The following is a 27,079-nucleotide window of genomic DNA, read 5'->3' as shown; positions in this document are numbered from 1 at the left end:
CCCAGGCTGGAGTGCAATGGCACGATCTCAGCTCACTGCAGCCTCTGCCTCCCGGGTTCAAGCGATTCTCTTGCCTCAACCTCCCGAGTAGCTGGGATTACAGGCACGTGCCACCACTCCCGGCTAATTTTGTATTTTTAGTAGGGACAGGGTTTCTCCATTTTGGTCAGGCTGGTTTCACACTCCTGACCTCAGATGGTCCACCCACCTTGGCCTCCCAAAGTGCTGGGATATTTGCTGTTTCTATTATTTGTCTGTGGTACTGGAGGAGTTAATGTATTGCCCTCAAAATTATTAGAGTACTCCTATCTCTTTCCTAGTTTCCACTTAAATTGTAGCATTTTGTATTTAACTATTTATTTTCACAATACCATCCAACACCATGCCTTACAGAATGTGAAATGCTGTCAGCAAGTGTTTTGAACACTCCCCCACTGATTTTGTTCATGAAAAGAAGAGGTCAGTTTTTGTAGCTTTGCAAGAAAACTATTAGTCCCATGTTAAACACAAAGAAAAGCACAGAAGTATGTGGGCGTAAATGGTAGGCTTATCTCTTCCTACAGCATCCCCAACAAAAATGGCACTTGTGACTTCCGATAGCAGCAATGGTTCTTAGTTTGTTACTTTATTTTGGGGGCTGAATAAACTATTGGAGTGGATGATGAAGTTATTTGTCATTTAATGATAGGATCTAACCCAAATAATAAACACGAGACATTTATAAGAGACAGATCACAGTGGGGACACCAGACAACCTTCAGTTGCAAAACAACAGGGCACGAGAAAGAGAATTTGATTAACTGAATTTGTTCAAATGTTGATATAACAATGAGGGAAATTGCAAAGATGCTTCCTCAAGAATACTGTGAAAAGAATATACAAAATGGCTAATAATGAGATATATGATTGTATAGAAATTATACAGTGATGAACTCATGCTATTAATACCTAAGAAGAAAGAATAAATTGTCCTAAGATAATAGCTGCATGTAGTTGCAGCAAAGAAGGATTGCAAAGAGATCAACATATAGATTAAAAATAGCACATTGAAGGCTTTGGTGAGAGGGGAAATGTTAATATCTGATAGGAATTGGTTGAAATAAATGCAAAATGCTCCTCTGCAAAGGGATGGGTAGTGCTCAGTGCAAGTGTGTGAGAACAAAGAAAGTGCTGGTTAAAGATCTATGAGATGTGAAAGAATCTGAAGCCATTAATGAATAGGAAATTGGTAGTTTTGCTCTATAATATGAGCTAATCATCAAATGTCCCCATCTCTGGAGTGCTCCCAAGAGATGAAAGGCTCTTGGCAACCCTGAAAATAAACAGAATGTCTGTGTGTAAAGCAAGATTTAAGGCAAATCAGAGCTAGTCTAAGGAGACAGGATCTGCCCCTTTCCAGTCTTCAACAACCGTATGTGCATGAAAGATACAGAGCCAAGGACATCTTCTACTTCATTTTTGGTTGTTTTCTATGAAACCTAAACACTTATTTTCTGGGTTTGTCACCAGGATTTTCTAGCAAAGGAATCATACAGAGTGGAATAATGGACATTGGAGACTCAGAAGCAGGGAGGATGGGAGAGAGGTCAGGAATAAAAAAACTACATATTGGGTACAGTGTACACTACTTGGATGAAGGACCCACTAAAATCTCAGACTTCACATCTATGCAATTCATCGGTGTAACCAAAACCCACTTGTATCCCCAAAGCTATTGAAATAAAAAAAAATATTGAGACCTTGTGCACTAAAACAAATACTAGGCTAATTCTTGTTAAGTACTTTGACCTGTATTAGCAAAAATGACAAGGAGAGACATGTCCTTGCCTCACAGAATAGACAGTTCAACCATTAGCTGCCTAATTCAGCAATGATATATTAAAGTATGATGATCATGATGGCAGTTAAAGTAGAGGGGGCTAGGAAACACTTGGCAGAGAATCCAGCCCAGTCTAGAGGATTCCTGAGCAAGACACCTCCCTGAGAAAGAGGTATTTAAGCTGAAATTGAAAGAAGCGATGGAAGTTAGCTAACTCTTTATAAAAGACACTGAATTTCAAGTTGAATTATTTATTAAGTCCCTAAAATTTTAATTTCTTGATAATTTCTCGTGGCATTTTGATGATATATGATTTTAATGATAATTATCTGATGCATTTATCAACTGTAAGCATCTTAGTTTGCAGTAACCACATAGTGGGTAGCCAAATTGCTATTCGCTGAAATAAAATTTTCCTTGTGATCATTTTTTTGCTTTCTTTTTCTCTCATAATTTATTGGAATATAATTCATATACCATAAAAACTCACCATTTTAAAGGATAAAACTCAGTGTTTTTTAGTAGATTCAGAAGGGTTTGTGATCATTCCTACTATCTAACTGCAGAATATTGTTATCATCTCAAAGAGAAACCACATACCCATCAGCTGTCATTGCCCATTTCCCCTTTCCCCTAGCACCTAGAACCACTAATTAAATCTCTCTCTCTATAGATTGGCCTGTTGTAGACTCTTCACGTAAATGGGATCACACAATATATGGCCTTTTGTGGCTGGCTCCCTTCACTTAGGATGTTGTTTTCAAGGTTCACCTGTGTTGTGGTGTGTATCAGTACTTTGCTCCTTTTTGTGGCCAAATTATATTCCATTGTACACATGTACATATCTTGTTTATCCATTCATGAGTAGGTATACATTTGGTTTCCATTTGTTAGCTATCATGACTGATGCTCCTGTGAACATTTGTGTATACGTATTTGTGTGGAGGTATGCCTTTGTTTCTCTTGAATATACAACTGGGAGTGAAATTGCTGGGTCATATGGTAACACTAGGATTACCCTTTTAAAGTACTGCCATGTTGTTTTCCAAAGAAGAAATGCTTTTACATTCCCACTGGCAATGTTTTTGCTTTCTTTCTATAGACCCCAGAGGAACTGGAGGATGTTTCTGACCTTGAAGAGGAGCATGAGGTCCGCAGTCACACCAGCATTCAGACTGAAGGGAAAACTGATAGGGTATGTCACTTCCCCTAGTGGGAGAAGCATGTACTGTGTCATTGAAGGCTGTGCCCTCCCTTTGTCAATCTAGGCAGCCTCTAACAGGTGGGACTCCTGGATCTGGAGCTAGTTCTGTGAAGCACATGGAGAAAAGCCTTAGCATTAAGGGAAACCACATGAGAGGAATTATTTTCCTCTATCTTGAGAGCTCACAGTAAGTCCATTTCAGGTCATGTACTGAATCACTCCATACTGCTTTTGATCTTTATAGGAGTCATGGGAATATAAAAGTGAAATATGTACGTCTTTGCTTAGAGTAGAAAAAAGAAACGAAGAAGTTGTAAATATACTCCGAAATTCTAGTGGAAAAGAAAACTCATCTGAGTCAATGATCTACTTTTCTTTCTCAACAATAACTTCTCCTGTGCCTGCCCCCAAAAACATACACACACACACACCACCAACACCACCACCCCTACCACCTCCACCACCACCATGACCACTACCATCACACACAACTCCAAATATGTTCATTCTGATTTCTGAATTACTCTGAGATATTGTACTTTACTTTACTCCCACCCAGTGCCTGGGTATCTGTGAAAGTTTGGCATCCTAGCCACTTACAGCTTGCAACTGCAGACCAAACTATAAACCTTGGATCTGAAACCCACGTAGTACAGCATGATGCCTAGGGCTTCCTGGGAATGCATGTGAATCTGCCACCTCTTTCTGGGGTGTTACTTGGGAAAGTCAGTTAGCTTCTCTGTATCTCAGTTCCTTCATTTGTAAAGCAGAGATGCTAATAGTATCCTTCATATGAGGATTACGGTGGGAATTAACTGAGTCAAGTAACAGAGCACTTATATAGTACCTAGTTCATACTAACTTCTCAATAACTGTTAGTTACTATTATTCATAGTAGTAGTAGCAGCAACAATAGTATGATTATCATGATCATCATTGTTAGTATTATTATTAGGCTAGTTAAATTCAGTGACATAAAATTTGGAGATAGAAGCAAATTCCTAACCTTTCCCTCTGTTTTCTGGTCTCTCATGGATCTATCTGATGTTGAAAAACTTACACTGAAAGGCTGGCGCACACTCTGTTTTTGTAGACATACTGTTATACAAGCGCCTCAGAAACATTTTAAGCAGAGACTTGTTTGGTAAACTCCATGTCACAAATGCATGTTAGTGCACATTTCCTTTAATAAAAACATTGATATTCCCTTACATGTTTTGATATTCTATTCTACTCTATGGCTTGTGGACATTGACTTGAAAAAAAAAGCAAAAAAACTTTAAGCTTTACCAAATTTTACCTATAATCCTTTGGATTTCTATTTCCTAAGAATGGAAAGTAAGTGAATACACTGAAAAATATCTAATTTTAAACAGATGCAGAAAGTTAGATTCTGTTTCTACTATTCTTTTGGATTGCCTTTTCAAAAATCCCAAAACATATTATGTAAAATATTTTGCTTCTATTTATCTACTTTCATACATGTGAAATGAACGTTTATAAAGCTATCTCGTTAGAACTTAGCTATATCTTTTTATTAACAATAATATCTTGCATTTACATATTTGTTTTTACAGTGTGCTAAGTATTTTCTCATTTACTATAAAATGCAGAAAATATGGTGAAACATAATATGGGAAAAGATAAATTTGGGAAAGTTCCATGTTTTCAGACGTTCAGATTGCCTAGAAATAATATTTATCAGCCAAGAAAATAAAACCTATGTTTTATCAGAAACATTGTTTATCTCAAATTTTGGTAATAGGAATATTTCATTTTAGTGCAGAAAAAAAAAGTTCTCCAAGTAGACACCATTAACCATTATTACATAGCCAGATAGATAGTATTTGGTGATATATTGGGAAATGCTACTTTCTTGAGTTTCTTATGGATTATTCGGGGTATTTGTCAGCCCTCTAGTAGCCAATTTGTGTTAAAAACCGTCTAGGGTCACACAGCATCTGGATTTGGTTTCCTTCAAATCTAGTTGGCATCATTGTTAGAGATCACATCTTATGAATGGAAATTGAATCGGAAACACATTTTGCTAAAGGTAAGCTTTGCTCATGTTTTCAGGGAAGTGGGTGCATGGTTCACTCAGGCTGATGTCACTGAAGGTGAAGTGTAGGTGTCAAGGCTTGCAAAGTAATTGACCAAAGGAAATTTTATTAAAATTAAGGCTCTTTTTAGAATGCCAGAATTAGGATAAACACACCTCAGTTTTTATTCTGGCTTAGAACTTGTAGACGATGAAGGCTTGGTTAGAAAACCAAACTTATTCATTTGAAAAATGAGATGAATAATACCATAGTTTCTCACAGCATCATTGGTAACTTCAAATAAGATAATGCATATGGAAGTGTTTCAAAAACTTCCACATTATATGATAAGATGGTAAACTTATTATTACTACTATTTTCATTTGTATTTTTGTTCTTGGTCCAAAGTATAGGCCAGGCCAGCTAGATGACTGGCTGCCCATTATAGGTTACAAACTTGATTATCTCTGTGGTTCTGAATCTTAAGGATCTTTCATAGAAGCCACTGCTCCTAATGTTGTGGAAATTACCCTGAAACTGCTCTGCATCTTGTATTAGTGTTCTGCTGTGCACAGTTCTCGGACAATCCAGTTCATTCGGAATATGCCGCTGGGTGAAAACCTCACCACTGTTTAGTGACAAGATAGATCGTGACCACGAAATTGTGAAATCTACTGGTGGCAACATTATATTCAACCTGGCTATTCTCTGCTCTTACAAATCTCCTCTCCATGAATCCTAAATAATTTGGATTTTATTCACTTCCTGCATTGGGGCTCCCTAGCAACTGCTATGTGGAATCCGTCTGATAACTGCTTAGTGATAATACGTATACAACTTCATATGAAGCATGACCCCCACATAGAGCGACTCTTGACCAATAGCCCTATTCTATTTCTAAGATAGACAATCGGAAATGCATTTTCCACGGAACCTGAAAGGGTCCCCAGGAGGATCAAGTGTAACCATGTTGATACTGTGTCTTTAGACTGGCTCTCCTTTCTTTCCTGATTCGTTCTTTCCAGGCTCCCAATTCTGTTTTCTAATATCTATTTCCCAAACAAACTACCTTCCAATCTCAGACTCTGCTTTTTGGAAGAAAATAATAGAAGAAAATTACTCCACATATACCATTTACTTAAATTTCACATTAACTTTGCTATATTAATATTATTCCAGTTTTACTAATAAGATCACTAAGGCTCAGATTTATGTAACTTGTCTGTTAAGAGGATTATGTCTTCAGACTCGGAGACCTTCTGTGATTGCCACATGTCAATTTACTTAGGAAATAAAGTTAGGAAAAGTCCTTTACTAAGCAACAGATAGACTGCCACCAGAGCAATAAACCTGATGTGTCATTAATGGAATAAGAAAGAGGACAGAGCAAAGGGTGTCACAGCTGTCTGACAAGGGGAAGACACAAATTTTCCTTTACATTTCGAAGAGAAATTATTTTATATTGTAGAAGATTTGATACCAATAACACCCCTTACATTTTATCTGCCTTGTGAGTTTATTACAACAGATTCTACTCTCATAAGTTAAGTTTATGAGACAGATGGCCAAGGAAAAGGATAGCTCAAATTTGGTCTCCACCCAAATCACTCAACAAGAACCAGCATTATATTTAGATAGGTTTTACAATATCTACCAGATATCTTGTATTCTTGAGTCCCATATTCTTTATGCTAATATCTGTGTTCCATGCTCCTTATAATAATAAAATGATATTTATGTCTTCAGTCTCATATCCATCTGAGACATTATTGTCACATTCTAGCCATAATTGCTGTAATTTCATATCCATTGGACTGAGTATAACTTTTGGCACACTTCACGTGCACTCTCACTTTGAGAAGATACTATGAGATATTGAAGGAGACTCTGTTGAGAACTCTTTAAATACTCATGCCATGCTCAGTGTGGAATTTAGGGTCACAGCACAAAATGCGTAAATGAATTTCTTTTTTGTTGTTGCTATTACTAAAGAGTAAATTCCTTTTTAGTTCTTGGATTATGCAGACTCTGCTGTGTCGAACATGTGCTAGAACCAGGCACTGTTCAGTAATGGAGTGACAGTTATTTATTATCATTTTACTTTCTGTATTTCATTCCTCCTAGCTTCAGCTCAACATCATTTATTATTGTTGTCACCGGTGGCAAATGCCACTAGGCATTGTAAAGGTCTGTAACTCACATATAATGATTTAGAGTCTGTGGTCAATGAGAACAAAACATTAAAAGACCAATAATGCATGACTTATGAAGTGGCAATGGAAACAGCAGAGGAAATCAGTAATTATCTTAATTATTAAACAGGAATGCTCACTGCACCAATACGTGGTTATATCCAGTGATCAGGCATACCGGAGTGACACAGGAGTTTCAGTTTCATACGGGTTCATAGAACATTCTTCACTGAGCTCATTGTTTATTCTGTTCATGCTTTCAACCAGAATAAAATAGGCATCTTTTATCTGAAAAACTCAAATTCAAAAGAGACGTGAAAATAGACTTTTTAAAGAGAATAAAATTTCTAAATGTATTAATAAGGTTTTTGTAAGTCCTAAAAGCTTCCTAAAATGTTATATGATACACAGACATACAGACATACATTATTTTCTATTTAAACAGAGCAGTGCGTGATACTATTTAACACATTGTAGTTTACAGAACATTTTCAAATTGGTAGCTTATTTATAAAAAGCCCTGGAGCTTATTTTTTGTTATATTTTCCTTTTGGTTTTACTAATTAGGAAATGAAACAAAAAATTTAAGTAGTTTATGCAAGTCGTATTGACTGGGACCAAATATCAGGTCTTTTGGCCTCAAACATGTTCTCTTTCCAGTACAGCATACTTGTAAACTGGAATAGTCTCATCATCCCTTAATATTATCATTGATCTACTATTGCAACAGCCAGTATTATAGAGTTGATGTTATAAACTGCTGTACTAGAAAGATGATTTGTGAAACTGAAGACCATAAACCTTAAAACCAGATATATTTAAACCTTGCAATTTTCTACATGTCCCCATCCTGCAGTCTTCTATCAATAGCAAAATTGGTTTGTTGATTACCATTCAGAAACTACCTGGTAATGCCCAGACCCTGACAGTCTCTTTTAGTGAGTCACTTCACCTTGATCTAGTGGAGTATTAGGCAAGTCGAGTCATATAGCAGGGGATCCTGCAGGATGAGGATCCAAAGTTAGTTCCCACCACGGAATCCAGAAGAGCAAAGGCAATTGCTCCTTAGTCATTCTCTCATCACGTTGTCCTGTGTGATATTTCAATAAAATGAGAATTCTAATTTCTAGAAGTTTTTCCTGTTTTATTTTCTGCAATGGGGCAGCAGTCATAGTAAAGACTTAGGAAATTATTTAAGTTGCAGCAGGGTGGCAGCTGAAAGTTCCTCAGACTTACCTGGATAATAACAGTGGGTTTAAAAAGGCTCTTCATAAAATTGATTGAAAGAGAGTTTTGGGAATAGAATAGGTGAGCAAATGACTTGCCTTTTATAGAACTGCTATAATGTATAAGCCAAGAGGATGGACTTTGGAGTCACATAAACCTTGACTCAAATCTTAGTTCCACCAATTAGTATCCATATGACCTTCATAAAGTTACATTTCTAACTTTCAATTTTCTTATCTGTAAAATCATGATGATGATAATAATATCTATTTTATAGGTGTTTTTGAAGATTCAATTAGATATGTGAAAATTCTTGTTTGGTTTTTGGCACATAGGAAATGAACAATAAATTTTGATTTTTATAAAATGAATCGCATGAAAAGTGCAGATCTTTGTGTTATCCTGATGTGCTTTGACTTTTTATTCAGTAGCTCAGGGAGCTTTGTTAAATACAAATCTCTCTGTCTCCTGATATGTGACTACTTGATTTCCCGTTTCATGGTACTAAGTGCTTTTGACATCATTGACACTTTACTATCAGAAGTCTTCTGAAATTGTTTTTTTTTTCCTTAAGAAGGGGACTAATCAAGAAGTGCTTTAAGAGATTAAAAGGAAGAAGGCATTGTGATTCTTAATGATGCCAGCATGTTTATGTAAATCTGTATTCACATAAATAAGCTAGAACTGAAATAGATATCTAAAAAACCAAGTCTTGTTAATGCAACATCACAGAAAAGTTGACCCAGTAGCTGTCAAGTTCTTATTTCCCTCATCGTTTATTAAAATGCCTGGCTCTGCACTGGGAGTTTTTCTTCTCCATGGAACTTTGGTAGTTTGGTAATCCATTGGTTTCTGTCTCTGTCAGTTCTCATAAAGTTATATAGGACTCCAGCTTTTCTATTTTTAATTTTTCTGCCAGGCACAGTGGCTCACGCCTGTAATCCCAGCACTTTGGGAGGCTGAGGTGAGTGGATCACTTGAGGCCAGGAGTTCAACCTGGCCAACATGGTGAAACCCCATCTCTACTAAAAATACAGAAATTAGCTGGGCATGGCAGTGTACACCTGTAAACCCAGCTACTAGGAAGGGTTAGGCAGGAAGATTGCTTGAACCCAGGAGGCGGAAGTAGAAGTGACTGGAGATTGTTCCCACTGCACTCCAGCCTGGGTGACAGAGTGAGAGACTGTCTCAAAAAAGAAAAAGAAAAAAGAAAAAACAACATTTAATTTTTCTAGATGTATAATGATTTTTTAAAAAAGAGAAAAAATACATCTCATTCTGATATTTATTGGGTGCATGTTGGAGACAGTTCTGCAAGCAGCCATTTAAAATCACCTCTTCTTTCTTTGCCCCTGTCCAAGAGGAAATATTCTACAGTCATTCTTTCCTCCGCCTATATAACTTGAAATCCAGTAAGGTCTAAATACTAAATCAAAGGTTTTGTTCTGTCTCACACAACTTAAACTTTGATTATAGTGTCTTGTAGGTGAGAGGTGAGAAAGGGAATTTGTTTAACAGCACTGAATTAGACCAAGCAAAATTTTCATTTTAGGATATTTGAAGCTGCTAGTTCAAATTGCTGGAATTGAGTTTAATGAATAGAACATTAAAAACAAAACATTTAACTATTGTAATTTCAACAATAGTCATTTCATATTTCATTGTGATCAGGTTACACTACCTTTTTAAAGATACATTATTCGTCATATATAGATTACCCCAAATTACAGAAATTGTAATATGCAGTCTTTGCCTGATGACTAAGGTCTGTCATATGTTTAACATTATATTCACTTAAGAGCATACAGTTTGTCAACCTGCGCTGCCTTAGAGAAAATCTCTGGGGCCATTGAATCTATACAAGCTCTATAAATAGAAGTAAATTAGGACAGAAATAAGAACAGTTGCCTAGGTTACTGGACACAACCTCAAAACATCAATATCAACAGATGAACTGGAACATATCACATCTTAAAATACTAGCGATGATTCTTAGTGTAAAAAAAAAAAAAGCCGTGTAAACTATATGTTGTAGATAGGAAAACCTGCCTCACTTTTGCTTGTTTACATGCAGTTAGCTGAATATCCTTCACTATGAAAGTAGAAAAAAAATTCCATGGAGGAGTGGTTTACTCTAAAAATTAAAAACATTTTAATAGGCCATAATCATTATCAGAATATACTCTCAATAACTCAAATTTGTACAGAATTACCTTGCGAAATATTGGGGACACATGACCTCATTACCATCTTCATGATCTAATTTGGCTTATAAAAATCAGTTTGAATAAATCTAGATAAAATTACATTAATCAACAGCAACACAGCAGGCAAACGTTTTCTCATCATTGGTTTCTATCATTTCAATTTTATGTTTGGCAGTAACTCTGCTCTCCTATCTTTCTGGGTGATCTTTTTCATATTTTTCATGGTTATTTTTTCCTCTATCTATTTTTGAACATTAAGATTTATTAGAGTTCTGATCTAAGCCCTAGAATCCTCCAGCTCTTCCTCCTACTTTTCTTAGACATTCTCACATAATCTCAAGATTTCAAATATCATATATAGGCACATGATTCTAGTCTAGCCCTGTCTTTTCAGCTCTGACTGCATATATTGGGAGGCCCACAAATTTCCTCTCCTTGAAATAATCACAGGCATCTGTGGATCTCACTGTTTCCAAACCCAAATGCACCACCTTAATCCACTAATCTACTCAAACTCTTACATTCCTTAAGGCACCTCTGTACATTCAGTTGCACAAATCTAAACTCAGGGATAGTTTTTGAGTCTTCCCATAGCTAATCATATGACATATTCTGGTTTTACTCTCTTCTTAGTATTTTCTGAACTTCTCCATTTTTCACCACCTTCACTATCACCACTGTCAAGGAAGAATTGCACCAAAGTTAAATAGGAGAGGAAGACTTTATTCAAGGCTTTTGCAACGGAACAAAGGCTAGAACTCATTCTGAGCTCAACTCTGCTGAAACAAAGATTTTTCGGAGATGAGGTGAGAGGGATTATAGGCCATCAAGTTTGCTAATTGGCTTTACCCAAAGAAATAGTAAAACTTCTAATAAATGTTTTCTTTATAATAGGAGATAGGTTTACAACTTGGAGAAAGCTGTTTTCAAGCAGAGGGGAACATTCATGCTATCTTGGTCCCTCCTTTAGTTCAGGCACTGGCACCTCTCACCTAGATTTCTGCAGTATGTTCCTAACTTGTCTCCTGCCATCAGTTTTGTAAACTTCCAGTGTCCATACTTAAACTCCCATGATATTTCCAAAGTGAAAAATCTATCATCTGTCATCATACATAAAAGCCCTTTTAGGTCTTAGTGTCACCCCTTGCCCTTAGCATAAAATCCAATCTCCTAATGCCCTCTGTAAAGGAACTTCAGGATCTGCTCTCATTTGCATTATGTTTTGCCACTTTCTCTTCAATGCTACCTCCTCGTGCAGAAATCTCAGGTCTTACAGACATCAGGCTCTCCCTCACACCATTCATTATCTTGGAGAAACACAATTCCTACAACACCCCCTCTGTCCCTTTACCAGCATCTGCTCTTCAATAGGATTCCAGATTAGCCCAACCTTCTCTGATACCCAAGTTCAAGATAGTTTTCCTCCAATAATCATCCATTACGTGTGGAGATTGTCACATTTTGATATTCATTGTGCCGGTATAACTTCCTATATAATGGATTTTCCTCCCTACTAAATTTGAAACTCCATTAGATCAGGAGACATGTTGTCTTCTTTTAGCACTACACCTGCAGAATGTAGGACACTACTTAGTACAGAGCAGATTCATATGTGAATCACGTCATATAGGAAAGAACATAAGGAGAGGCTTTATTTTGTAAGATATCTTGCCCTAAAAGCACACAAGGTTTCTAATATATTGAGCTTAGGGTATTACATGAATTTATTTCTTTATCTTTTTTCTTCCAACTGTTGTAACTCCTTGTGACAGATAAATCTTACTATAAATTGCTAGATCACTACTCTGAAATATTCAATTTAGTACTTGCTAGTGTAAATATTAATTGATCTGCTTGTTTGCCAAAGTCCTTCACTGTGCCTTTTCATTCCTGGCCATATAAGGGATACAGATCCTAAACCCTTTGTATTTGCTGCAGTGATCCTTGTGCTTCTGACAGAGAGTTAGGATTTTCCCTGAGCCTATATTGCTGATTTTTCCACGTCAGAATGGTCTTGTTTTGTCTTTTTCACTTCCTTTCAAAAGTTCTTCTAGATGAGCCCAACTCCCTTTACTCTCATAAAGCTTTCTTTACACTTTAGCCCCTATTGATTTAATAAAACAAAAACTTCTGCTGAAAAGCTGTCTAAAGGACAGTTTACTCACTCCTTTTGGATTTTTACATGTCAAGTTCACTAGGCTCTATCTCTATCCATTGTTAAGTAGTGTACTTGAGCAGTTTGATCTTTAAGTTCTTTACTTAAATTTAAATTTAGTGTTATTTCTTTAATTTTATAAGTTACTGTATAAAAATCTAGGCAGAGAAAATTAAAGTTTAAAACACTCTACATTATAGTATCCAAAACTTCTTATATAAGAGTTCTTTTAATAAATGCTTCTTGAAATTTCAATCTGGGAAAGATTTTTACCAAATATCTTAATATGCTCTTACTTATCAGAAAATAGAATTTCATTAAAATATGTACACTTTCACCCTGCTTTGGTTGCTGGGAAGTTCTATGTAAAAATTAATGTTCAATAACTAATCTGAATTGCTTAGTATATAATTTTTAAAAATTAAAAAGATCTTTTTTATTACAGTTTTTCTTAATCCAGTTTTTCCATTGTCAAAATTTTCTTATCACTAATGATGTAGTGTATTTTAGAGTGAGAGAAGGTATAGGCATCAAGTATATTTTTGCAACAATTAGAACTTCTGTGATTTAAGCCTAAATCTCTCTCCTCTTCCATTGATTTATAGAGTAGAACCTTGGTATTCATAAATGCAAATTTTCCACCTCATAACATTGACAAAAAAACAAAAGTTCTGTATCTTTAGTAGTCGTTTACAATGCAACCAATGCATGAATTTAAGTGGTGTATTGTGATATATGTGACTTACTTGCTAGGTAGTGAACCTAGCCTTCCATCCATTATTTAAACAGAGTTTTCTACTCATTGATGCATTTACAGTGAAGAAATAGCAAGTAGAGAAGTTCTAAGGAGAAAATGTTTTTGGAGGTGAATGTTAGTGAAGTGAGCAGTAATGGAAGTCTGAAACTAAAAGGGAGGCCTGGTCTTTTATGATGTATAAACCATCATAAGACATTTGGCTTTTACTTTGAGTAGAATGAGTAGCCACTGGAGGGGTTTGAAGCCAGAAGAATCATGATATGACATATTTTAAATGAGTCTTTCTGAATGCTGTATTGAAAATAGTCTGAGAAGTGGTACAGGAGGAAGCAGGAACTTAAAAACCATTGCTATTATTACAGTGAAAAATGGTGGAGACAGAGACCAGGATTTTAGAAATGCGGAGGTTGATTGTTGTTGATTGTGCATATATGGTGAGAGGTAAAACTAACTAAATTTGCTAAAAGATTGAATATTGAGAATGAGAGAAACAGAAGTCAGGGACAACTCAAGGTTTGGCTTCAGAATGGGGAAGATGGACTTACTATTTATATTGATATGGAGGAGAATGAATTGAGCAGTCTGGAGATGGTAAAAGAGCAGAAATTAATTTTAACTATGACTGGACTAAAAGTCAGTTGAAAAGCCAAGTAAAGATGTCAGTTCGACTAGAAATTATCTCATATACATAACTTTATATTATAATTTTACAACCTTCTAAACTTACAGTGAAGTTTTATGTATTACTTGGTGACCATTTTTTTTTTTCCTCAAGGAATTGGCTTAAGGTCTGGTTTCCTTCAACTTTCAGACTTCATCCCCCAACAAATCTCCTCTTTTCTGACATACTTGTTCTCTTGAGTATCACCTTTTTAGTAATGCCACTACTAACCACCCGACTTAAAACTGTGACTCTGTTTCCAACTCTCATATAACCTCTTTCCATTTTTCCTTTACTTTTTTCCATAACATTACCTTCACTGTCTGATATATTACATATTTGCTTGTTTGTTTAGTCTCCCTATTAGACAGTAAATTCAATGAAGGCAACAGTTCTAATGTTCTTTTTTTTTCCCATGATGTATTCCCCCACACTTAGAACAGTGCCTGGCTAGTAAATATGCTATAAATATTTATTGAGTCAATAAAGAAACGGTGTTAACCATATATGTGCTTTGGGAAAAGAGACCTGTGCAGAAAATTTGGGGGCAGTGGGGTTGTTTCAGATACAGCACTTGAATCCAACCAATTATAATGTAGCTACAGAATAAATAGGGTAACTCCTATATTTCAAAAATAGTATTTTAGTAGATAATTACTCAGACGATGGGCATTTGGAAGAATGTTCTGAGGCTAAAGTACTCAGATGATTCTTTCTCTTTGTAGGTTTAGCGGTGTTTGTGGTAGACATCTGGCTACCAAGTATGTCTCTGCTTTTCCTGCCCTAAATTGTCATCATTGAAAAAGTCCTATTTCATTTATGTTGAAAATTGAACATGTATACATATTGTTGAATTATTAGTCCCTGGTTAAAAAAAATGTACTTACATCTTTTCCTACTAAAGACAGTATGTGTGTAGTAATGGGTAAGGTAGCAGAAAAAGAAGCCAAATGCAACACCTTTTTAAACATGCTTTCTAATATTCTAAAAATTACCTTTGTACTGTGAAAGCACCATAACCGAGATAGTCCTTTTATATTCATATTTTTAATCAGTGAGTAATTTCTAACCTATATTTATTTTTTTAGAAATGTGAGCATGTATTTCTAATATATTCTAATATATAAGTTGTATAGGCTATATAGCACTCTCTACACATCTAAACCTTGGCTGAAATCCTATGTAAATATGAGCAAACATATAATAGAAGCATTTCCTTGAGTGTAAAGTCATCAGCTATGTAATAGTCATGCACTTGTAAGAAACAGAGCTTTTAGAAAAAGTCAGCCTTCAAACATGTCTCCTCATTTCTGATGCTAAGACCATTTTAAAGGAGAGCACAATTTCTGGAGCTAGACTCCTATGCTTGAATCAGACTTTGCCACATACTAACTGTTGTCATTGAGCAAGTTACGGAATATTTCTGTGTTTTGCTTACTTATTTTTAAAATGGACATACTCACATCACAGGGTTATTATGGGGCTTATAGGAGTTAATATTTATAAGGAATGATGTATCATTAAGTGATAAAAAATATCTGTCATCATCATAATCATTACCACCACCACCACCACTATCACTGTTGTCATCATTATTTGTTGAGTGGATTCATACTTATGACATCTCTGCTATTTTTGCAGCTTGGCAACATTCACCTTCCTAATTAGTTCTCTTCAGATTTTTCAGAACTGTTTCTGGGGAGAGCCAGTCTGATTGGCCAAGCTAAATAAATTTCCTCCTATGTACAAAGTCCGTTACATGGGATCCTTTCATGAGTTTCTAGTTAATTTATAGATGGGTAGCTCTTGAGCCACGTGCCTACTCTGGTCCAGTTTCAAACTGCAGCTCAGAAGAAAAGAAGTGCTATGTTGTCAGGGCTGTTATTATACCAGATGCCTAAATCCATTTGCTTGCAATTATATAGTCATGAATGTAGCATTAGATTCGTGTTGTTCTTTGAAATGATGATGTTACTAAAATTTCCTAAAATAATATAAAATGGTGTTGCAAGGAAAAAGGATTTCATTTTCAAATATAGTTTCTAAAAATATGCAGAACTTGCTTGCTTCTGTTTGCTCTTATTTTTGTAAGAGGCACCAAGAGTGCCGGGGTCTTAGGGTCACCATCCCTGAGATGAATCTTGGCCCTTTTTATTAGTGACTGTATGAAATTTAGTAATATGTGTATTTCTCTGAGATACTGATTCCTTATATTTCAACTCAGAAAATACCTACCTTGTAATATTATAATTAGAAATAATGCATATAAAGGATCTTGTATAGTGGTAAAAACAAAGTAGATGCCTAACACATGGTCTGTTCTATTAAAATATAGTGTTTATAAAGAACAGTAACTTCTAATCATAAGGGATTCATATTGTGCAGTGAATTAAATGTAAGTTATCTAAGGTAAAGGCAAACCAGAATAGATTTAAAAACAGTTTATGTTTTAATTTGCATGGAGGGAATAGAGAACAAGGCACAAGGAGTAGGAATAAACAGAAGTATGTGGGTGGAAGGAAGGAAGGAAGGAAGGAAGGAAGGAAGGAAGGAAGGAAGGAAAGAGAGAGCAAACGGAGGGAGGGAGAAAGAAAGAGAGAAGAGAGATTTGGGTTGGGGCAGGAAGACCCTCTATTTACCAAGAGTGATAGTGTGCAATAAACTGAACAATATGACTAATGCAATCTTCAGCTCCCGAATTCCAACAACAACAACAACAACAACAACAACAACAACAAAGGGTCCTATGTGTACTAGATAAAAAAGAGTAAATATTTATTTTTATGATTTTGGGATGGTAAAGGATGTTCTAAATGTGATACCAAAGACAGAAACAAAGGAAAAGGCAGGCAAACTTTACTGCCAAGAATACAAAATAAAAAAAGTAAACCCAAACAAACAAAACACAAAATAAAGACAAACATCCATTTTAGTGGATAATAATCATAAATTATGTAAGAAAATGTTTATATATTAATAGAAATAGATTTTCACAAATTAATAAAAAGAAATGACTCCTCACCCCACTTTCCACCCCAGCCAACAGAAAACTAGGCATTACAAGGTATTCACAAAGAATACCTGTACATTTATAATAAGTATGTAAATTATTGTCCCATCTCATCAGAGATTACACAAATGCAAATGAAAACAACAATGAAATATCACATTCTGATAACATTTGAAAAAGAAAGAAAAAGATTGTTAATATCCATTGTCAGAAAGTTTTTATGGAAAATTGATACTCAAACACTTTGTGGAGATATCAATTAGGGTAAGCTGTCTGAAGGGAAATTGGGAAGTAAGCATTGAAAACCTTTATAAAAGTGCATTCTCTTTGTCTTCTAGAATGTTTGCCCCAGATACATTTGAAGAACTGCAGAAAGATATTCACCACTCAGTATACAAAGACACACACACACACACACACAACACCTACCTATCTACATACATATCTACATAAATATAAAATAACATGTAAATAAATGATACCAGATCTCTATCATGAAATAAGAGTTTTAAAATGTGATGAATCTGTATTATACAGACACTGATATACTTTATAATGTTAAAAAATAAGAAACAAAACAGTATACATAATATGATCTCATTTTGCAATGTAATTTGTAGAAATAATGACACATATATATGTAGCCTACAAGAATAGTCATAAAATATTGCTTTCAAAATCTTTGGTATATGAAACAATATTTTATAAAAACAAAGGTATTCTGTATGAAAGTCCAGAGGGAAAAAGAAGCCTACCATACTACTGAGAGTTTGTGCATAATTTTATAGACCAAAATGTTTGAAATAAACATAAGGAAAAAATAGCTATCTATAATTTTACTATCTAGAATGAGCCATGGTTGTTAATCCATTTGATTTTCTTAATCTTTAAAAAGTTACATTAATAGAAAGTATATATACTCTTACTGAATATTTCATGAAGCATACATTATTAAAGCCCACTGTAAGAAGAAATTTATGGTTTTTATCTTTTGATAGAGGCTACTAATTCTTGACTCAAACTGGTTAAATATTCTTTCATTTCCAAATAGTAGCACTATCTCTAGACTAAGTGTGATGCCCTGAAGTTCAGATACAAACTAGTAAGCCAATGGGATTGATGTCAAAGTGATAGAATTGCAGAATAGATTTTAGTGACAATTTTTCAGGCTAGTTCTAATTGACAGAGTAGAATTTCACCACTGCGGTTCTACTGCTGATGATTATTGTTAAAAATGATTGAAAACAAAAGAGTCAGCCAAGCCTTCCAGAGATCACTGGCTCCGTAAACTGGTTAGCTTACATGAGGGTCAGTCTGAGCCAAAATGTCCACTGGTCCTTAGCTAAAATGTCAGTGTAAGGAAGGGTTTCTCTATCCTTGTACAGTTGACATTTTGGACCAGACAATTTTTTGTTGTAGTAGCTGCCCTGTGCATTGTAGAATGTTTAGCAGCATCTCTGGTCTCTACCCAGTAGATGCCAGTGAAGCGACATCGTTGTCTGAGGAAATGTTGTTGTCTCGCGATGAAGAGAACAAAGACGCCGACACACACACGAGTGGGTTTAAGAGCGGAAAGTTTAATAGGCAAAAGAAAGAAGAGAGAGCTTCCTCATGCAGAGAAAGGAGGTGACCAAATGTGTTTCCGGGTTTGGGGTGAGATGAGATCGATTTTATAGAGGGGCTTGAGAAAACGGTGTTTGATTTACATGGGCCCAGGGTATTGGTTTGACCAGGTGTGCTATTTACATAGCCCACAAACCTTTTATTATGTAGATAAGGTTTTACCTGGCTGGTGCCATGACACCTGCACATGTGGCTACAAAGAAAGGGAAGAAGGAATCGCCATGTTCAATGACAAGGAAAGGGAAGAAGGAATCGCCATGTTGGATGTACCTAGCTTCCAGGTACAGCTGCTGCCATTTATCTATGCAAGCTTCCAGCTTGCTTATCTATGCTTGCAGCTTGATTTTTCAGGCTGCTTTCTATCAGAAATGATTTGGGGATTGCTTTTTATTAAAAGAAAATTCTACCAAGAACTGTCTCACCCTCACTAACTGCCTGAATAATTTCTTACTACTCTATCACCAGTAGCGCACACCTCCCACATCAGTCGTGAGTAACTAAAATCTTCCAAGAGATTGCCAAGTTAACAATGAGGTTGTGATTGCGGAATAGGGGAGAGGTAAAACCAACCACAGGAACAGCCATTCTTTCTTGGGAAAGATCGTTCTTTTCTACTGAGTCCTTCCTAATTTTGAGGTTAAAATATTCTTTTTAATAAAAGAAGAGTGATAGTGGATGGTAAGTTTTTTGTGGTAAATTTTTTTCTTCCTTTTTTTATTTTTTGTTTTAAATGTGTATGTTTTATTGCCCTTACTTGTTAAAATAAAATAATTTGCAAACGTATGTTTATTCTGCTACTTAAAAAAAAAAAATTCACAGGCCTATGAAAGTCCATGCTTAAGAACCTTCGGCAAAAACCATGGTCTCTCGTGTTTTACTTCGAAAATGTTTCCAATTACTATAGATGTGACTTGTCTGAGAGTCGTTTGTGTTGAGTCTGCAGTAAAACTGGAATATATCTTTCTGAAAGATTCCTCCAAACACCCTAGAGTTTTACCTTTGAAAGCTTAACTAATTGAAGCCTTACTTTTAATTTCCTTTTGTGCTCATCTATAGACACAGTTTCATCTATATCCTGTCTCAGTACTATGTTAGGCTCATGTGTCAGCTGCTGCCTCTTGAGCAGAGGGTCTTATTTCTAGTGCCTGAATGGAATTTTACTTGAAGAAGCCTTGTCTACTGCTAAGTGCCTTTCTAATCAAGATGTTTCCCTCTCCAAATTCACATTCAGAAGACAAGAAGAATTACGTTTTGTTTATTTAATGTTGGTGTGTGTTCTGACCATATGGATTTAGCTTGCACACACTGATTGTATTGTTAGTGCTGCTGATGTAGGATAGGTGTTACCATCAACCCTGTGTTTTGATTGTTGCAGCAACAAAGGGGTATTTTATATGTTTTGAATCTCAGGGAGTAATTGTGCCATATTTTAACATAAATATTCATGTAAAATAATTATTATGGACTGCATAAAAACGGATTGAATTACTTGCATTCCATATAGAAGGAAGATTCCTTTAATTGAGATCTGACAATGTAATACAGAAGTATATTTCAAAACAATTAAGCCTCGTGATTTTGTTTGGAGAACTATGAATGCTGTAGGCACTGTAATCAGAAGAATAAATACAAAAAATGATCTGGCAGTTTTTAGCACTTAAAACTTAGATTCTTTGAGAATTTCTTGAACTGTCAGAATAACATGCCAACATTGTGACTCTCTGGTGACATTCTCCCATACTGTCTTTCATTTATTTTTTTCTTGATTATAAAAGAAAAATAAATCAAAAAAGAAACTAGAAACAATAACACTATGCTACAAATAAGGGAAAATATTCAGAATCCTGCACATTAACTTATTATACAGAAAGATGTAATCTATTACAGATGCATGTGAACTGTACTTGAAGAATTTCTGTGGTCCAAGTGATTGAATGAAAGCTGGTTAAATTATACCAACAAACACCAATTCTCTTTCTACCTCATTGCCTTCTCAATTGTGTCATGTGTCCTCCTCCTATCACTTTATCCATCTTCTCTTCCTCATTTATTTTCCTTAGTGAATCATTTCTCACTAACATGAGCATTTTATTAATAATCCTGAATGAAAATATATTGTTTCAAAATGAATATATTATTTCATTCTTCTTCTGGTGTTCTCCTATCCTATAAGATCTCAAGGTTGTTATATATCACCTTAAATTAAAATATATATATATAAAAATACATAGATGATAGATATATAACATTGAAACATGCCATTGGAACTTCTATTTTACAAATTGTCCTGAACACTTTTATTTTTAAATTTTTAATTCATAATTCACTTAGGGATTTATTAAATGAATCTTTAGCTGAAGGAGGCTTAGAGAAAATAGAAAAATTCAGTGTGTATACAGGTAAAATATTTTCAATTCGTCAAGGTGAGTCTTTTTTCTAAGAATTTTTTTTCTAATTCCAAAAATTCTCTTTTTAAAAAAACATTTAGTTAGGAAACATCTATTTTAGGTACTGCCTACATTTTTGTAAGTAATTTAGAATTTTAGAAATCATCTTCAATTTCTGGTAGATTTCAAGGTATTACAGATTGCATGAAGTTCCAAAGCGAATATCATTGTAATGGAAGACCCATTCTTTTTTTTTAATTTTTAACTTTTGTGGGTACATAGTAGGTGTATATATTTATGGAGTACATGAATTGTTTTGATAAGGCATGCAACAGAATAGTCAAATATTTTGTGGTGCTTTACATACTCTTCTGTAGCATTCTGATGGGCCATACTTTCAGAGCCTGTAGAACTACATTTTGAAAATTTGGTCTCTTCTGAAAACTCACTCTCATTTTTTTTCTTTTTCTTTTTTTTTTTTTTTTGAGACAGATTTTCATTCTTGTTGCACAAGCTGGAGTACAATGGTGTGATCTTTTCTCACCGCAACCTCCACCTCCTGGGTTCAAGCGATTCTCCTGCCTCAGCATCCTGAGTAGCTGTGATTACAGGCATACACCATGCCTGGCTAATTTTGTATTTTTAGTAGAGACAGTGTTTCTCCATGTTGTTTTGGCTGGTCTCGAACTCCCAACCTCACGTAATCCACCTGCTCGGCCTCCCAAAGTGCTGGGATTACAGGCATGAGTCACCGTACCCAGCCAACTCACTATCATTTCTAATGTAAATCTCTTGGAGAAGTGAATGCTCAGAAAGCCATAATAAGTAAACCCTGGCCTCTGTAGGACTTGGCTACCTATACTTATATTTGGGACACAATATCCTGTTTGTGTACCTGGTTGATCAGTCATGGATATATGATGGTTTCCACAATGTATAGGATGGGTCATAACTAGCATAGAAGAACGAGCCAGACCTTAGTTGGCTCTTTACCAAGACCATATCACTCTGCATCTGTCTGTCTTTCAAAACCTTTAATATCTTGTCTAATACTTTTATATATAGTCCAGGCTTATGCTAGCTGATCATAGATAGTTAAGAGAAATTTTATTTTTTCACAAGCAAGATATTAGGTAGAAAGTGTGTGGAGGTCCTTTGACCCTCAAGTGAAACCAAGGGGGTTGTGGCAATGATAATTAGGAAGAAATACTCAAGTGGGAGGTGAATCTATAGATTAGCATAGGCTGCTTGATCCTATTGCCTTAGCCCTGTGGAGTTTGTCTTAGCAAGAATATTTTATTGAGATATCAGGATCCATTTAAACATCCTAAATTACAGGTTGCATGTTATTTAATGATGTTATTCTAGTATTAAGATTGGGTAGAGCTTTAATTGACAAGCTATGTGATTATCCAAAACTAGATGGGTTTTTATAGCATCTCAGTTTATAAGCTATTACTAACGTTTAAATTTGCTTTGGTGAGTATCTATGATCGCAGGATAATGTTTTCTTGTTTACTTAGGCCCTCACTTCTTTTCACTCCCCACTAAGAAGATCTCTAGTAAAGAGGGAAAAAAAAATAATAGTTTTAGACTTTCCTTTAGGGAAGGGGCTCTTTTTCTTCAGGAAAATATGCTGCACTGTGCTGGAAGATGAGACTCTGATGGATGGATATATATATATGACAATACTTAAAAAGTGTGCTTAGAAAACATGCAGTATTGGCTGGGCATGGTGGCTCACGCCTGTAATCCCAGCACTTTGGGAGGCCGAGGTAGGTGGATCACGAAGTCAGGAGTTCGAGACCAGCCTGGCCAATGTGGTGAAACCCCATCTCTACTATAAATACAAGAAAAATTAGCCGGACGTGGTGGTGCGTGCCTGTAGTCCCAGCTACTCAGGAGACTGAGGCAGGAGAATCGCTTGAACCTGGGAGGCGGAGGTTGCAGTGAGCCGAGATCGCGCTACTGCACTCTAGCCAGGGCAACAGAGTGAGACGCTGTCTCAAAAAAAAAAAATAAATAAATAAATAAAATAAGAAAAGAAAAGAAAAAGAAAGTATGCAGTATTTTGCTGCAAGAGAGCACACAGGAAAGATGAGAAAAGGACAGATAGGGGCCCACCTAAGAAGGTAGGATGCCAATGACTGAAAATGATAGCCACCACGAAATAAATTATTCTGTATTTGCTGACATACATACGAAGATTCAGGTGCATATTTTGCATGTTTTTTATTTTTAGTTTTGAAGTAATTTTATATTACAGAAAGCTGAAAAAAGTACAGAGAGATCCTGTAGGCTTTTCACCTAGTTTCCCCTAATGTTAACAACTTGTATACCCGGGGTTCATTGGTCAAAATGAAGAAATGGCCATTGGTATTATACCACTAATTAAACCACAGATTTTATTCAAATTTCATTAACTTTCCCACCTATATTCTTTTTCTGTTCTAGGATTCAATCTAGGATCCAACGTTTTATTTAGCTGTTACATCTCCTAGTCCCCTCTAGAGTATGGTATTTCCTGAATCTTCCCTTATGTTTCATGATCTTGATATTTTTGAAGAATACAGATGAGGCATTTTATAGAATCTCATGTAATTTGAATTCATCTTATGTTTTCCTCATTATTTTAAGGTTATGCATTTTTGGAGGAAATATCACAAAACTAACATGTCCTTCTCAGTCCATCATATCAGGAGGTTCAAGATGTTAATAGATCTCATTTTTGGTGATGTTGATTTTTATCATTTGGTGTTGGTTGATGGCTTTTTCCACTGAAAAAACTACGTTACTTTTTTCTTTGGAATTAATAAGTATCTTGGGTGAAGGGCCTTCTTTTATTTTTATTTTTATTTTTTGCCAGAGTTTTGCTGTGTTGCCCAGGCTGGAGTGCAATAGCAAGTTCTTGGCCCACTGCAACCTCAGCCTCCCAGGTTCAAGCGATTCTCCTGCCTCAGCCTCCAGAGTAGCTGGGATTACAGGCACCTGCCACCATGCCCAGCTAATTTTTTATAGTTTTAGTAGAGATGGGGTTTCACCATGTTGGACAGACTGATCTCGAAGTCCTGACTTCAAGTGATCTGCCTGCCGCAGCCTCCCAAAATGCTGGGATTATAGGCATGAGCCACTGCACCCAGCTAAAGTGCAGTGCTTTAAGACTATTCAATTTTATTCCTTCTCAAATGTTCACCTATGAATTTTAATCTTCATCAATAAACCTTGCCAAAGAATAATTACTGTGGTGTTTGCTTAACCCATGATTTCCACTTTCCTCACTTCTTCTATATTTATTAATTGGAGTTTTAAGGAAGAGTTGTCCCTTCTCCCACATTTAGTTATTCATTCAATTATTTATTTATATCACTATGAACTCATGGATATTTATTGTAGTCTATGGAGTTTAACCTTATTTCATTGACTGAATTGTTCAACCTTTGGTATTGAACGTTTGAAAGTTTTTTTTTTTGTTTTTTTGGTATCGAAAGTTGTTTCCTTTTTTTAAAAATTTACTTTTTTCCTATTTTGTGATAATTATTATAGATGGGGTCTTGCTATGTTGGCCAGTCTGGTCTTGACCTCCTGGCTTCAAGGAGTTCTCCTGCCTTAGCCCCTGAAAGTACTGGAATTACAGCCGTGAGCCACCATGCCTGGATATCCTGTTTCTTTTTAACAGGTCCTTCTTGTTTTAGGAATTACTTACTTTTTGCCACCATAGGATGATTCATACTCAACTAATTTGTCAACTCTTCTAGCTGAATTCTACTTGCCAATGTCAGGTAGCATCTACCCAAGGCAAGCAAACACTTACATCATATCTCTTTCAGAAGACACTTACTGCCCTAGACCTCAGGTTCTTTAGTTGACTTATGACTTCTGACCAAGAAAGCCTTAAATTTCTCCTTGTCTTGACAGGATTCTTTCTGAGTACAGGCCCCTGACTTCCCTTTTCTTAAAGGATCTATTTTAGAGAACTTCCCATTGTAAATTCTTTCTCTGCCCCTTTGTGATGTAAATCTTGTCCCAGTTTCTTCTCAGTTTAACAACAAGAGAATATCTTTCTTAAGCATCTGTGAACTATCTCTATGAAATGCAGTTATCAAGAAACGTAAAACCTCTATTTCCTACTCTCTATGGGAGGGTAGAAGCCTATTCAGTAAGTACCATTTAGCAAACACAGATGGTCTAATGATACTGACCATCTCTACTAATGTCCTCCAGTACTCTTCTACTAGCTCACCCCAGTGCTTAAAACTTTCTTCCCTTTGTTTCAGCAGAGTTGAGTTCCATCTCTCCCTCCATTCCAGCAGTATTGAATAAAATTCTCCTTGGCTGTTTAACTCAGTCAGTGAAATTATTATTTGACAACTATGATTGGCTTTAAGAAAAGTCATGGACTTGTAGAGTTTTGGCTTTGGTTGTTGATGTAAATGTGGAAGCAATGCTTTTTTTACCCACATTCTACATCTTTACGTAAAAATCAGAGATATTGCAATGTTAAGTCATTTTACTTTGTAAAATTATCATGTTATCCCTCAACATTTTCACAAACCTTCACATATACACAAATGACATATAAAGTGATTTTGAAGAATGTTACAATGTTTGGTATCTATAATGGAGTAAGAAGGGAATAGTTATTCAAGATCACTCTCAAATGAACACAGTAGATCAAGATCAGAAATGCAGAGAAGAAAGGTGGCCTATGGGAATATAAGTCCTCAGAAATTTATGAAGTTCTTGAGTAAACTTGAGACTCTCAAAGAATGTATGAGAAGAAGCTTGACTGTTTTATTTAAATTTCAGAATATGGAAGCTTCTGCTAACTTTGGGTCTTAGGTCATAAACTAAACTCCTGACTTCAAGTGATCTGAAACATGAATGACTACCCAGTAGTGGAGTCAGAAAGAAATAATAATAGTATGTTACTCAAATTGATATAAACTATTTTATTTTACCTTTTTAAAAACCTAATAAGTGGGCAATAGATTAAATATTATGATTATATATATTATGTGAATATAATAATTATATATTATTATATATTATATGCTTATTTTTCTTTGTGCATTACATAATCTATATTCAATTTATAATAATATAATGAGAATAGATTTTATATTTTCTTTGCCATGAGTGTGTGACTACAGGTGTTGCATCTGGTTTTCAATGGAAGGAGCTATAAATAGCATATTTATATGGATCGTTAGTCTTGGTACTATATTAAATCATAATAATATGGACACATGTAAGCATAATTTTTGGACAAGCAAATGCCATGCTAGGAATTCTATATAATATTCCTCAGGATTGCTATTTTATCAAGAAAATTGTTGTTAGAAAGATAGAATGAAATTTTCAAATTTCCATAAACAATTTGGAGGGACACTGGTAATTATATTCAATTACACATTTAATACATATATAGTAATAAAATTATATTCATTGCAAAAATATGATTAAAAGAAAATACACATAAAACTAGGAGATATATAATTCTCAGATCCTACTTTAGTTGTTATACTATTCATATAATTTGTCATTATAAAATTCATATAGTAAGATTTAACTTTTAAAAAGTCACTAGAATTGGTTTTCAAATTGTATTCCATGCATCTATTTACCTTACCCACCAAAATGTTCTAAATATGTCTTTTTCTGCACAGGGATCTTTTAAACTGTTTGAGAGCAGAAATGGTGCCATCCAACTCTACAGTAGACATCAGTAAATGCTGATGATGTTGTGGATGACTCATTGTCAGTATTATGACCAAATATAATTGTACTATGCTATAATA

At 35.3% G+C, this 27,079-nt stretch overlaps 1 protein-coding gene across 20 annotated transcripts in view; it reads left to right on the top strand.

The window, feature by feature from the left end:
• LOC105466141 (catenin alpha 3) overlaps positions 1 to 27,079 on the top strand; it is a 1,883,635-nt gene that overhangs the window by 1,687,838 nt on the left and 168,718 nt on the right. For 19 of the 20 annotated variants that reach the window (XR_011607352.1, XR_011607354.1, XR_011607355.1 and 16 more), the window contains one exon: positions 2,922 to 3,014. The exons of the other annotated variant lie outside the window; for it this stretch is intronic. Coding sequence is in view for 15 of the 19 variants with exons in the window: in XM_071068753.1 (XP_070924854.1) it covers positions 2,922 to 3,014 (93 nt within the window). In the remaining 4 variants the exon portion in view is untranslated. The remainder of the gene's footprint in view (positions 1 to 2,921; positions 3,015 to 27,079) is intronic. 20 annotated transcript variants of the gene reach the window in all.

This window comes from Macaca nemestrina, chromosome 9 (genome assembly GCF_043159975.1).
Source record: "Macaca nemestrina isolate mMacNem1 chromosome 9, mMacNem.hap1, whole genome shotgun sequence".
NCBI lineage: Eukaryota > Metazoa > Chordata > Mammalia > Primates > Cercopithecidae > Macaca > Macaca nemestrina.
This window is presented reverse-complemented; position numbering and strand designations above follow the sequence as displayed.